This window comes from Peromyscus californicus, unplaced genomic scaffold (assembly GCF_007827085.1).
Source record: "Peromyscus californicus insignis strain IS unplaced genomic scaffold, ASM782708v3 Scaffold_17__1_contigs__length_78620276, whole genome shotgun sequence".
In the NCBI taxonomy this organism is placed as follows: Eukaryota; Metazoa; Chordata; class Mammalia; order Rodentia; family Cricetidae; genus Peromyscus; species Peromyscus californicus.
Window position 1 is genome coordinate 35,418,102 of NW_026294469.1, and position 12,719 is coordinate 35,430,820.

Here is a 12,719-nt window from a genome sequence, read left to right on the forward strand (position 1 = left end):
TATTAAGAGTGCTGGCAATCCAGTGATTTTTCTAGATATTCATGAAGTTATACAACACCACCACTGTCTTGCTCTAGAATATTTTCAGCACACCAAAATAAAATCACAGCATTAGCAGTCTCTCCCTCATGAGGCCTTCTCTCAACTCCTGGTTTTCTAACTCTACGAATTTGACTATTTTCGATCAATGGGCTTATACAACATAGTCTTTTCTGAATGGCTATTTCACTTAGCATGTTTTAAGACTTTCTCATATTATTCTATGGATCTATATCTCATTCCTTTTGTGTGGGTATGCATGCAGTGTATACATGTTCACATGTCTGAATGCAATCATACATGTGTGGAGGCCAGAGGTCAGTGTCTAGTGTCTTTTAATGGTCTCCACCCTAAGTTCTGAGTCAAGGTCACTCATTGACTTTAGCTCACTGGCTGGCTGGCTGGCTGGCCCCTGGGATTCTCCTGTCTTTGCCCTACCAGCCCTACAGTTAGACATCCACTGCTATGCCTGGCTTTCACATGGGTGCTAGAGAATCCAAATTCAGGTTTTCATACTTATGCAACAAGCACTTTCCCACTGAGCCATCTTCCCAGCCCACCCTATACTTTTAATTAACTTTGTATTATATGGACTTACCTTTCATTTGCCTACTCATCACTCATCAACTGATGAACAATTGGGTTATTACTACTATTTGGCCAATAGGAATAATGCTACTATAAATATTTCATACAAGTTTTAATGTAAAAATGTTTTAAATTTTGTTACACATTTAGCTATAGAATTTGGGGGCCATAGGGTATTTTTTTTTTACTTTCTTATTATCAAACTTAAATAGCCTCTTTATTGTAGATTTGGAATCATTCTTTATGCATTCTGAATATAATCCCCTTATTTTATATTCATATATGACTGGCAGTTTCCCCCACTCTTGAGTCCTCTATTCCCTTTCTTGATAGTGCCAATGATTCAAAACACTTTGAGGTATTAATAAACTATTTTATTAATGTGTACTGATAATAATTTCTCTGTATCCTCACCAACACTTATTATTGCTTGTCCTTTTCATTAAAGCCATCTTAATAGGTATAAACTGGTACCTCACAGTGTTTTTTATTTGGGTCCTGGGGACCAAACTCAGGGCATTGAGTGTGTGAAGCAAACACTCTATCACAGAGTTTGTAGTCAGAAGTTTTCCTGTGTCCCACTGAGTCCATAGCTGCTCAGACCCAAGTAAACACATGGAGGCTTATATTAATTAAAACTGCTTGGCCATTAGCTCCGGCTTATTACTGACTAGCCCTTACACTTAAATTAATCTATAATTATTATCTATGTTTAGCCATGTGGCTTGGTACCTTTTCTCAGTTCTGCCTTGTCATCTTGCTTCCTCTGTCTGGCTGGCGATTCCTGATTCTGCTCTCCTCTTTCCAGCATTCTCCTCTTCTGCTGGCCCCACCTATACTTCCTGCCTGGCAACTGGCCAATCAGCATTTTATTAAACCAGTGTACAAGGGTACTATCCCACAGCAAGAATTACACATCACAGTCCCTCTCAAAAGTGGTTTTGATTAGTCTGTGATGGCCAATGATGTTGGACATCTTTTCATCACCTTTTAGGGCAGTCTAAGTCACCACTATTCTTCTTGTTTTAGTTTTCAGCAGAAAATGCACGGTTTTCCAATTAAGTTGTAAACAACAGTATTATTAAGAGGTCATACAAGAAAAATAACCTGATGTTAAACAATGTGTTTTCCTGTTGTTCTATTTTTACTTAATAGGATAGGATACAGCCTCCAATTCATGAATTGTAAATAAAAGCCAACTCAACATCTAATCTAAAGTTGTTGCAGTTTTGCTCTTGATCAATACATAATTTCAATATTTTTCTCCCATTCTGACTAGTCAATTCTTTTCACACACAAAACACACACACACACACACACACACACACACACACACACACACACACACACACACACACACTTCTGATGCTGGAGATTGAAGCCATGTCCTTGCACATGCTAAGCACAGTCTAAACCACTGAGTTAGCCCTCAGCCCCTTCACTTTCTTGACAATGTCCACTGGAGAACAACAGCTAACCCTGACAGAGTCTACCTGATCTTCCTTGAGCTTTGATTGCTCAGGCTTTGTGTGTCACCCAGAAGGAACGTTCATCCAATTGAAGGTCACAAAGACTTGTGCCTGATCTAACTTCTAACACTGAGGTCTCTGATCTTGTCTTCATTAATCCATGCACACAGCACGGGTAGAAACTGAACTGTTGTGTGATTCTCCAACTGGCCCAATATCAACTGTTAAAAGAGCTCTTTTCTTAATGTCTTTAGTGCATTTGCTGAAACTCACAAGTAGATCTGGTTTTCAACTCTAGCTTTAAGGCAGTACATTTGGTTATGGCTATAGTTACAGATGTTTTGTAGCAATATGAAAGTAACAATTATGAGCAACTCAATAGCATTCCTTTAAAAAAAAAATGTTTTAGGTCCCTTGCATTCTCCACATGAATTTTCAATGTTGTTGACTTTTAATTAACTGGTTTTGTTTGTTTGTTTGTTTGGTGTGTGTGTGTGTGGTGTGATGTGTGCCCCATCATGTGTACAGAGGCCAGAGAAGATCAGATGTCCTGCTCTATCATTCACCACCTTGTTTCTTTGAGAGGATCTCCCACTGAGTGTGGATCTAGACTAGTGGCTAGCAATCCCCAGCAATACTGTCTCTGCCCTCTATAGTGCTGGGGTTGTAAGTGCACATAGCTACACCCAGCTTTTTATATGAGTGCTGGGGATTTGAACTCAGATCCTCATGCTTGGGCAGCAAAATTCTTACCTACTGAGCTATCTCCCCAGGCTCTGTAGAGTTTTTCCAGTACAGCTGTTGCACTTAGCGTTCGTCACTACATATTTATTCACCATGTGACTGAATGCTCCCTTCCTCCCACAAATGCTACTACCAATCAAGTTGTTCTAAAGCTCTTCATGGGCCTTCATGAAACACTGAGCAGGTCGAGCCATCTCTTCTTTGCCTCAGCCTCAAGGATCTTGTTACAGCAACCAACAACAAAAGGACTGAAACAGTGTTCAGGGGGTCTTGAGTATTTACGGTGGAAAGTGAAGTTAGAAACTCAAGCAGAGACCATAGAGGAACGCTGCTTACTAACTTACCCCTGACTCAGGTTCAGCTACCTTTCTTCTATTTGCCTATGGATGGCACTGCCCACAGTGGTCTGAACTCTCCATCAATTAGCAATCAAGAAAATGCCTTCACAGACACGCCCACAGGCCAATCTGATGAAAGCAATTCTTCTACTGAGTTTCTTCCTGGGTATGTCTAGGTTTGTGTCATGCTGACAAAAATTATGACACCACTGCAGTCACATTCCAGATCAAATGCTTGAACTACTGGCAGTACTTGGCATCATCCACAGGATGCTGTCTACAAGTATAGAGACTACAAGAGTTACAGGGTCAACAAGATTCCAAAGAAAAGCCTAGGAGGACAGGCAATATGTAACAGAGTCAGACTCCCTTCCAGGAGTCCATGGAGAGAAATGTATGAAGCGTTGAGATTGAAGCCTAAGCTATAAGAGAGACACAAGGATGCTGTAGACAATAGGAATGTGGAATATCCACCAAAGAAAGCTAGATGCTAAGAAAGAGGCCAGAGTGGAGAGGTAGTGCTACCCAACCCCACTGAACCTCAAAGTGTGGTACCCCATGCCCCAGATGCTGGCCATGGAGCCAAAATATTTAACATTTGGCCCTCTGGCTTCCAGTCTAGCTGTGATCCTATTCCTCAGTTCATCCACCCATTATTCCCTTTTGGAATGGGAATGTCTACTCTGTGCCACTGTATGTTAAAGGAAACTTTTTTTTTTAACTTCATAAGCTCCCAGCTAACAGATTGCCCTGAGTCTCAACAGACTATGGAGTTCAACTTTTGAATAGGATTGGAACTCTTGAAGTTGAACTAAATGCATTTTGCATTATGAGATAAATGTGAATTTTGAGGGCCAGGAGTGGAATGTTACAGTTTGAATCTGAAATGGCTCCAACAGGCTCATACTTTGAATGCTTGTTCACTAGCTGGTGATGCTATTTTGAGAGGCTGTGGGGCCTTTAGGAGGTGGGAACTAACTGGTGGAAGTGGGTCACTAGAGCAGGTATCTGAAGATCACAGCCGGGCCCCTAGTTGCTACTTCACACAGTGCTTCTTGGTCTTCCGCAGTGGGAATGGTTCCTATCACGTCTTCATCGTCACGAACTGAGCCACTCAACAGTGTTGTATCCACTGTCATCATCATCATCGTGTTTTCCAGACAGTGTAATCTGTCTGACCTATGTTCAAGTCTGCTGATTTCTTTTTCTTACAGCTAAACCCGGGATGGGCTGGGTCTCTCTGGCAAAGTTGTGAGTTCTTGCACTTTTTAACCCCCCAAATTTGATTGTCTGTGTGTGTGTGTGTGTGTGTGTGTGTGTGTGTGTGTGTGTGTGTGTGTGTTTGTGTTCTATTTAGTGAGATAGCATTCCCACATTTTTTTTACTTCACTGGGTATGATTCCCTTCAGTTCTTTGAATACAGATGATGAAGGCTGGGCATGGCAGGGCATCTGCAGTCCCAGCTGTTCTGGAGGCCAGTGCAGAAGGATACTTGAACTTATGAGTTTTAAATAAGCTTGAGCAACACTGCAAGTATCCATCTCAAAGTACACAAACAAGTAAACAAAAAAACCCAGCATAATGAATATAAAGCCTGTCCAGCACATCCAATATCTAGTCTTCATCTACTGCTTTATTCCTCCCTAGATGTGAATTGTACAAGTTTCTTTACAGTTCATAACTTGTTTCTGTTAAGAAATGGACACAGTACACTGCGGCAAAGCCAAAAGCCGAAAGTGAGGCCGCTTCTGGAGTGTGTCTTGTTGCTGTATGTTTATTCAATTTATGGACTCATTTTGTGAAGTCTTTATCTTTGTCTCATGTGGCACTCTAAGCTCTGCTTGGCTAGCTTAGCTGTCCACTAATATGATCAGAGACTCTCCTGGCTATTTTGAGCCAATGAGTTCTTTTATCCTGTTGGGGACAGGAAGATATCAGTACCCTGTATCAGTACACATTCAACACTAAGGCCAGCAGCTTACACTCCATCTCAGCTTTTTCCCTCTGCCAGCATGGCACTCCAGTCAGACAAAGATGAAGGCCTTCTCAAGTCTTTCTTCCTGCTTTCGGTTACCACTATAACAAACTAACCAGAAATTGCACACACTAGTGACTGAACCACAACCAACTTAACCTCTGAGAGTTCTGCAAATCAGGTCTAAGTCATGGTGTGAACCTAAAGAACACTATAGTAAGTATAACACACCAAACACAGAGGGACAAATACCACATGATCTTATCATATGGAGATTCTTTAACAAAGCTGATTTCATAGAAAAAGACAGTTGAGCGGAGACCGGAGGGAGGAGAGGAAGGGAATGAGCAGCTGCTGGTCAACTATACTACTCAGTATGTGGGTAGCAGCATCGTTCTAGGGGCTAGTGTCTGGGACTGAAGAAAAAGACAAGGGGCCCAGTGCAGCACTCATCTTTCTCTGCTTCCTGGTCATGGACACAATGGGATCAGCTGCCTCATACCCCCACAGGCATGCTTTCCCTCCTCAGAAGATAGTAACCCCTCAAACCATGAGTCCAAATAAACATCTCCTCAGCTTGTCCTGGGTATTCTGTCACAGCAATGAGAGGTACCTAGTACATGGAGGAAGTTTTGAGTTTGGTACAGTAAGTTGACTCAAAATGAAAGATAAATTTCCAAATGTCTGACTAAAAAAAAAAATGATGGAAAGGATACATTAATTAACTTGATTTAATAATTCTATACTATATACATTTATCAACTGAGGCACATAAGTATATAATTTGTTCACTAAAATATTAATTAACTTAAGATATTTGCAGGGCTTTGTTCCTTCTAGAGACTTCCAGGGAGAATCCATTTCCATTTTCCAGCTTTGAGAAGTTGCCTTCATTCATTGGTTCAGGACCCTCTCCTCACACAACTGCTCTCTTGCTCTGTCATAGTGCTTCCTACTAACTCTGGTTTCCCTGCCTACCTTAAAAGGACCTTTGGGGTGACACTGGGTCCACTCAGATAATCCAGTGTCATCTTCCCAATTTAAGGTCTTTAATCACATCTGCCAAGTTTCTTTTATGATATAAAGTTATATACTCACAGGTACTGGAAATTAGGATGTACAGAGCCTTGGAGATCATTACTCAGCCTTGCACACCTGGACATATATACAGCCCTATACATGTACATGACTTTTACAGGAAATTCACTTTGAAGACATTTAAAATCAGAGAAATCTGGAATGTACATTTTGTTTTTAACTTTAAACATTTTTAAATTGTGTGTGCGTGTGTGTGAGAGAGATTTGTATGCAGGTGCCCTCAGAGGCCAGAAGAGGGCATCAGATCCCCTGGAGCTGGAGTTAGAGGTGGTTGTACACCACCAATGTAGGTGCTAGCAGCCAAACTCTGGGCCTCCAGAAAACTAACTCTGCACCACTGAGCCATCTCTTAGGTCCCATGGAATGTAGTTATTATTTAGGGACTATTCCAGTCAGCCAAGAAACATAACATTCAGGTCATTAGAGGGAAGTCCACTAGAACCAAAACAAAGGACATAGAGCCCTATGTGTGGTGTAACATCTGGTTCAAAACCACTAGTGTGAGTGATATTGTTATTCTTCAAAAATAGGGGCTGCCAAGGTGGTTCAGCAGGTGAAGTACATGCTATGCCACATGCACTCCTTGTGGTGCTCAAGAATTCTCTCTCTCTCTCTCTCTCTCTCTCTCTCTCTCTCTCTCTCTCTCATAATAACAATAATAACGTTTTACAATGTTTTAAAGTCAGAATTCAATAACTAAAATGGCTGAAAGAACAGCTGCTAGGAACAAATAGGAAATCTGGAAATAGTAGTCAGCCTTGAAAGGAGCTGGTGACACTATTCTGAAGAGAGGTGAGCAAAGGTCTGCTTAGTCTAATAGACCAAAGTAAGGACAACTGCCAAAGTCCAACTCAGTGAACCAATGAGTTTTATCGGGGTTACTTACAAGAGTAAGGGTGAGGGGTGACTTACAGAAGAAATGACTCAAAGACAGCTGCATCACCAAAGCCCACCCCAGCATGGGTGACAGCTCACAAAAGTGGAAACCTGATGCTCACTGCACAGCCTGCAGGCAGCTCAACTGGACAGTGACTTTTCCAGGCAGTGCAGCTGGTCTCTGCTTCTTTCAAGGTACTTCTCTTATCTACCTCTTCTAGGAACCTGGGCTAGTCTGAGAGTGCCTCTCAGCAGTCCTTCCTACTTACATAAGCTTAGGATGGGAGGACCCTAGTGCATTTGATCAATTTCAGGAACTTCTTGAAGCTTCTGAGTTGTCTACTTCCTGCTTCTTAGGGAACCTTTCTTTAGAACATCTGGAGTCTTTTTTTTTTCCCCTAAGATTTACTTTTGTTTTATATGTATGTCTGTGTACCACGTATATGACTGGTGTCTGCAGAGGCCAGAAGGATTTGGATCTCCCAGAACTGCAGTTACAGATGGTTTTGAGTCAGCATATAGAAAGGCTGGAAATCAAACCCAGCCTTCTCCTTAAAGAATAAGTGCTCTTACTTAACCTTTGAGCCATCTTTGCAGCCCATATCTGGAATCTTAAAAATCTTCCATGCAGGATGCAATGTTTTACCTTCCTTTAGAACATCTGGGACTTAATGAGTTTCTCTCTAGGAAGGAGTGTTTTATTTTAGAGGAAACTACTATACAACTAAAGGCTCCAAGAGAATAGGAACATATAATACAGAAATATTAAAAAGCACAGATAATTTTAATTTTCATAATAGGTGAGAAATGTTTAACATTCCATATCCTATGGACTGTGCATAAAGTATTCTATGAGACACCAGAGATCTCTCTCCCTGCATGAACACAGAGCAAAGACCATATGAAGAAGAAGAAGACAGGAAGAGAAACCTCACAGGAAACTAATCCTCACAGCACCTAGATTTTAGACATCAAGCCTTTGGAGGAGTGGGGAAATTAATTTCTGTTAAGTCACCCCATCTGTGGTATTTTGTTAAGGGAACTCTAGTGACAGGAACCTTAGATCTTTTGGTAGAGATTCCTAATATCATCAGACTATCATGATAAAAATTATCTCTTCTCCAGAAAACATTCATGGTTTTAGGGTTAGTACAGATACTCATAAATCATCTGACAAACACTGAAGTTCAGTGTTAGGGTGCAGGTTTAGTATGTGTAAGTGTGTGTGCGTGGTGGCAGAGATATTAGGAGGAGTATGAAGGACAGACAACACATAAGCTTGTCCAAAACATCACAACATAGGACATCAATGATCCTAGCTCTGTCACATGTATGTGTTGCATGTGTTGGTACACATACACGAGGAGGTCAGAGGTTGACATCAGCTGTCTTCCTTAATTGCTCTCTACCTTATTTGTTTGTTTATCTATTTATTTATTTATTTTGATAAGTCTCTCACTGAACGGAGCTCACTGATTTGGCAAGGCTGGCTGGCCAGCAAGCCCCAGGGATCTGCCTCCAACTCTCCAGCACTGGGACTGCAGGTGCATGCTGGAGCACCCAGCCACAAACTCAGATCTTCAGAGTTATGGAGCATGCACTTCACCAATGGAGTCATCTTCCAAGCCCCTATTTTAACTAAGAAAAACAAACCAAAAAACAAAAACAAAACTCTTAATATTCTCGAGAAATTCTGCTTCATCATTGCTGTGAGTCTCAGCTATTAGGTATATATTTTAGAGTTTTTCAATCTCAATATATTGACATTACCAAACAGATAATTTTTCAGTGGGGGACTGTCTTCCGATCTCTACTAGGTGTTAGTAGCACCTTTTAGTAGTAATAGTAGTTAGTAGCACATCCTGCCTGTTGTGACAACCAATGATGTCTCCAGGAATTGCTAAATGTCATATAGTGAAATAGACCCACAGGACATTCTGATCCAACCTCCTGTAAAGGGGAATACAACATCTGGGAATCACCAAAGCAGAATCACGATAGTGTATGGCAATAAGAGCATTAGGAAGTTGGTAAGAAAGGTACATCAGCATGTATAACATGGCTATATAGATGTAGGTGGGGAAATCATGTTGAACTACAATGTGGTAGAAAGTTTTCATGGACAAGACATTCAACATGATTAAACCACTGGTATCAGACCATCTTTTATTTTTGGTACTTTGTTTGTTTGTGTTGCTTTGTTTTTTAGAAAAGTTCCCATTGTGCAGCCCGTACTGCCTCAAACTCCTGACATTCCCACCCCTGCCTCTGAATGCTGGGATAATAGGGATGTACCACAACCAAATGGTCATGCGTTTTAAAAATATATACTTAAAGCATTTTACATAACCGATTTAAAATTTTTATTTTATACCTCATCTTAAAATATGTTATTTTGGGGATTATATAGATACAGAGAGAATGAGGAGAAAAACAAAGGATGTGCAAGAAAATCTTCCACTACATGGAATTTCCTTAACTTCATATTAGAAAGAACACCATATTCCCTTAGAAAAGGAAGATGGAGCCAGTCCTCGACTCACAGTAGCTTTCCTTCACGTCTCGACTGAACCACAAATATTTAGTAAGTGCCTACTATCGCGAAGACACCGTCTTGGGCACACAATAGGCACAGTCCTTGGAGCTAGTAATACAATAGACTAAAGCTTCCAAAAATGCCTACCCTTCATTTTCATGGAGGCAGAAAGATAATGTTAAAACAGGAATAAAATATGGAACATAGCCTGTGGTATTAAGTGCTACAGAGAAAAACTGAAGCAGAAAAAAAAGGGTCCTATCATCTGAACGAAAGATTCCCATGCAGAAAAAGGGGTCTGGTCATCCGAACGAAAGATTCCCATGCCACCCTGCAGAGATGGGGTCCTTAAGACCCCCATCTTGGTAAACACCTATCAAGTCCCTTCTTGCACCGATGCAATCAACAGATCCAATCTCTTGGTGCTCAGACTCTCTCCAAGCCAGCTTGCTTGGAGCCCTGGGTCACTGCCGACTTAATATCCAGAGCTCCCATCACTGGGTCCCATTTTTGAAGAAAGGGAGTCCCTATCACACGGCGCGAGGAAGCGGCGGCCGGGGCGTCCGCTGAGGCCCGACCCCAGAACCCAATGCACAGCCCAGGCTCTAAGGGCCATCAAACGCCAGGCTCGCCCGAGAGCAAGGCCTGAGCCTCCGCCGTTACCTGTTGCGGCGTCGGCGCCGCTCCCACGCCGGTCCCCGCAGCCGTGCCTGCCCCCGCCACCGCCCCGGCAACTGCCGTGGCCGCCGCCGCCACCACCACGGTCGTCAGGGCCGCCATGTTCCCTCGCCGAGACTCCCGCACCGCTGCGCGAGATCCGCTCCAGTGGGCGCTCACCCACGCTCCGCCGACGGCTCCCAACTGCTGGACCACTAGGGCGGGGCGCGAAGCCGACCCCGCCCAGCCCCCGGGGGCGTGGCTTAAGTGGGCGTGGTTAGGTAGGGACGGGCAGCTCGAGGGCGGGGCTATGCCAGGGCGTGGCTGCTGAGGACACCGGTGGAAGCGCAGGGCAGGACAGAGTTAAAGGCGGAGCTCGGAAGGGGCGGGGCCAACGCCGGCTTGCGGGATGGAGATCAGGATACCGGACCTGGCTGGGGGCGCAAGGTGGACTTGGGGTGGTGTGGCGCAGCGCGGCTCTGTTCAGTTTTGTGTTTATATGAGCTTTGTTAGTGCCGGTGGTCTGTTCTGTTCGCCCACGCCCATAACTGCTGAGAAATGCATTGTCTTCCTTTAAATTGTATTCGTGTTATACGAACATATGTGTTTTTCATACGATAGAACTGTTTTCTATTTCTGTAAGTGCCGATGAAACTTAGTAAACGATAAAGCATGTGGTGGAATTCTAGGGATACATGTATTCTGTATTTTCAAAGAAAAATCGTTCCCCGCAGAAGCAGGTGTCAGAGCCAGGAACACCATAGCTGCTTCCTAGGACTTATTCGTAAGAGGAAAGACCCTGTGTGGGAAGTTGAGAAAAATCAGTCTTCCTCTCAGAAGCAACCAGTGGCAATGGAGCTAGCTTTTTTTTTTTTTTTTTTTTTGGTTTTTCGAGACAGGGTTTCTCTGTGTAGCTTTGCGCCTTTCCTGGTACTCGCTTTGGAGACCAGGCTGGCCTCGAACTCACAGAGATCCGCCTGCCTCTGCCTCCCGAGTGCTGGGATTAAAGGCGTGCGCCACCACCGCCCGGCGGAGCTAGCTTTTATACATACTTCTGTTCCTCATTTAAGTGAATGCATTCGCCATTCTAGCTCCTGTTGGATGCCAGGAGCGGTTCTGGATCCGGGGAATTCTTGATTGAATTCCATACGCACGATTCTTCCTCTCATGACTTCTAGGAGGGGATATAAACAGGTAAACAAGCCCTGCATTTAAGAGCAAGTACCGTGACAGTCCTGTTGTAGGTGCTTTGCCTATGCATTTCTATTTCATCCCCACAAATAGCTAGATCTTGCTGTGTAGTGCAAGTTTTGTCTCCATTTCATAGAGAAAGTTAAGGAAGACTAGTCTGCATAGGAAGAGACAAGGATACAAACTTCAGGCCCCCGGACTCCAGAGCCTACAGGAAGAACCGTTAAACAGGCTGTCCGTGAGATGCGTGTGCATCTCCAAAGGTGTGGATTAAACCTTCATCTACATTACAAAGAAGATTATAACATAGAAAAAAAGATTATTTTGAGTAAGATTTGTTGGAATTTCTGGAAAGGACATAAACTGAAGTCTGATGACTGGGTCTAGAACCTTCTAAGTTGGCTGCTGCAGACAGGAAACGGCCTGGGGACAGAAGAAACAGTCTGGGTTGGGGAGTTCATAGAAGGAGATGTATATCAGCACTGAGAGCTGCAGCCTGGCGGTGTAGTGACAAGACAGAGAAATGACGGTTGGGTTTGTCAGAAAAGGAGGCTGTGGGCCATCAGAACAAAAGCAGAACCCGTGGGTGGTGGAGAACAAAGCCTGTCTGAGTGGGTCGAAGATTTGGGAGTACAGATGATCCCAGGGTTGATGTGGTAGCCGTGGGAGAGACTTCGCTGGGTTTTTCGGTAAGGACTAGGAGACTAGCATTTGTATACTGCCGCAAATGACCCAATAAAGAGCAGAAGTTTGGTGCTGCAGAAAAGAACAGCAACCAAAACCATGGGAAAAGCCGGGCGGTGGTGGCGCACGCCTTTAATCCCAGCACTCGGGAGGCAGAGCCAGGAGGATCTCTGTGAGTTCGAGGCCAGCCTGGGCTACCAAGTGAGTTCCAGGAAAGGCGCAAAGCTACACAGAGAAACCCTGTCTCGAAAAACCAAAAAAAAAAAAAAAAAAAACAAAAAAACAAAAACAAAACCATGGGAAAGCAAAAGGGGTGGAGCCCAGGGCACAGGGGTGGAGCCCAGATCACAGGGGTGGAGCCCAGGGCACAGGGGTGGAGCCGAGAGTACACGGGTGGAGCCCAGGGCACAGGCAAGGCTGGCTCACAGAACCCATGCTTGGCTAGTTTCATGTATGACCCAGGAACACCTGCCCAGGGAATAGTGCTGCCCACAGTGAAATGGGGTCTCCTACATTAATTAAAA

At 43.6% G+C, this 12,719-nt stretch overlaps 1 protein-coding gene across 1 annotated transcript in view; it reads right to left on the reverse strand.

Moving 5' to 3' along the window:
- The window catches only part of Ccdc112 (coiled-coil domain containing 112), a 35,963-nt gene extending 25,325 nt beyond the window's left edge, over positions 1–10,638 (reverse strand). Inside the window, exon 1 of the mRNA XM_052742138.1 lies at positions 10,327–10,638. Coding sequence (XP_052598098.1) covers positions 10,327–10,443 — 117 coding nt within the window. The 5' untranslated portion in view covers positions 10,444–10,638. The remainder of the gene's footprint in view (positions 1–10,326) is intronic.
- Between the last annotated feature and the right edge of the window lie 2,081 nt (positions 10,639–12,719).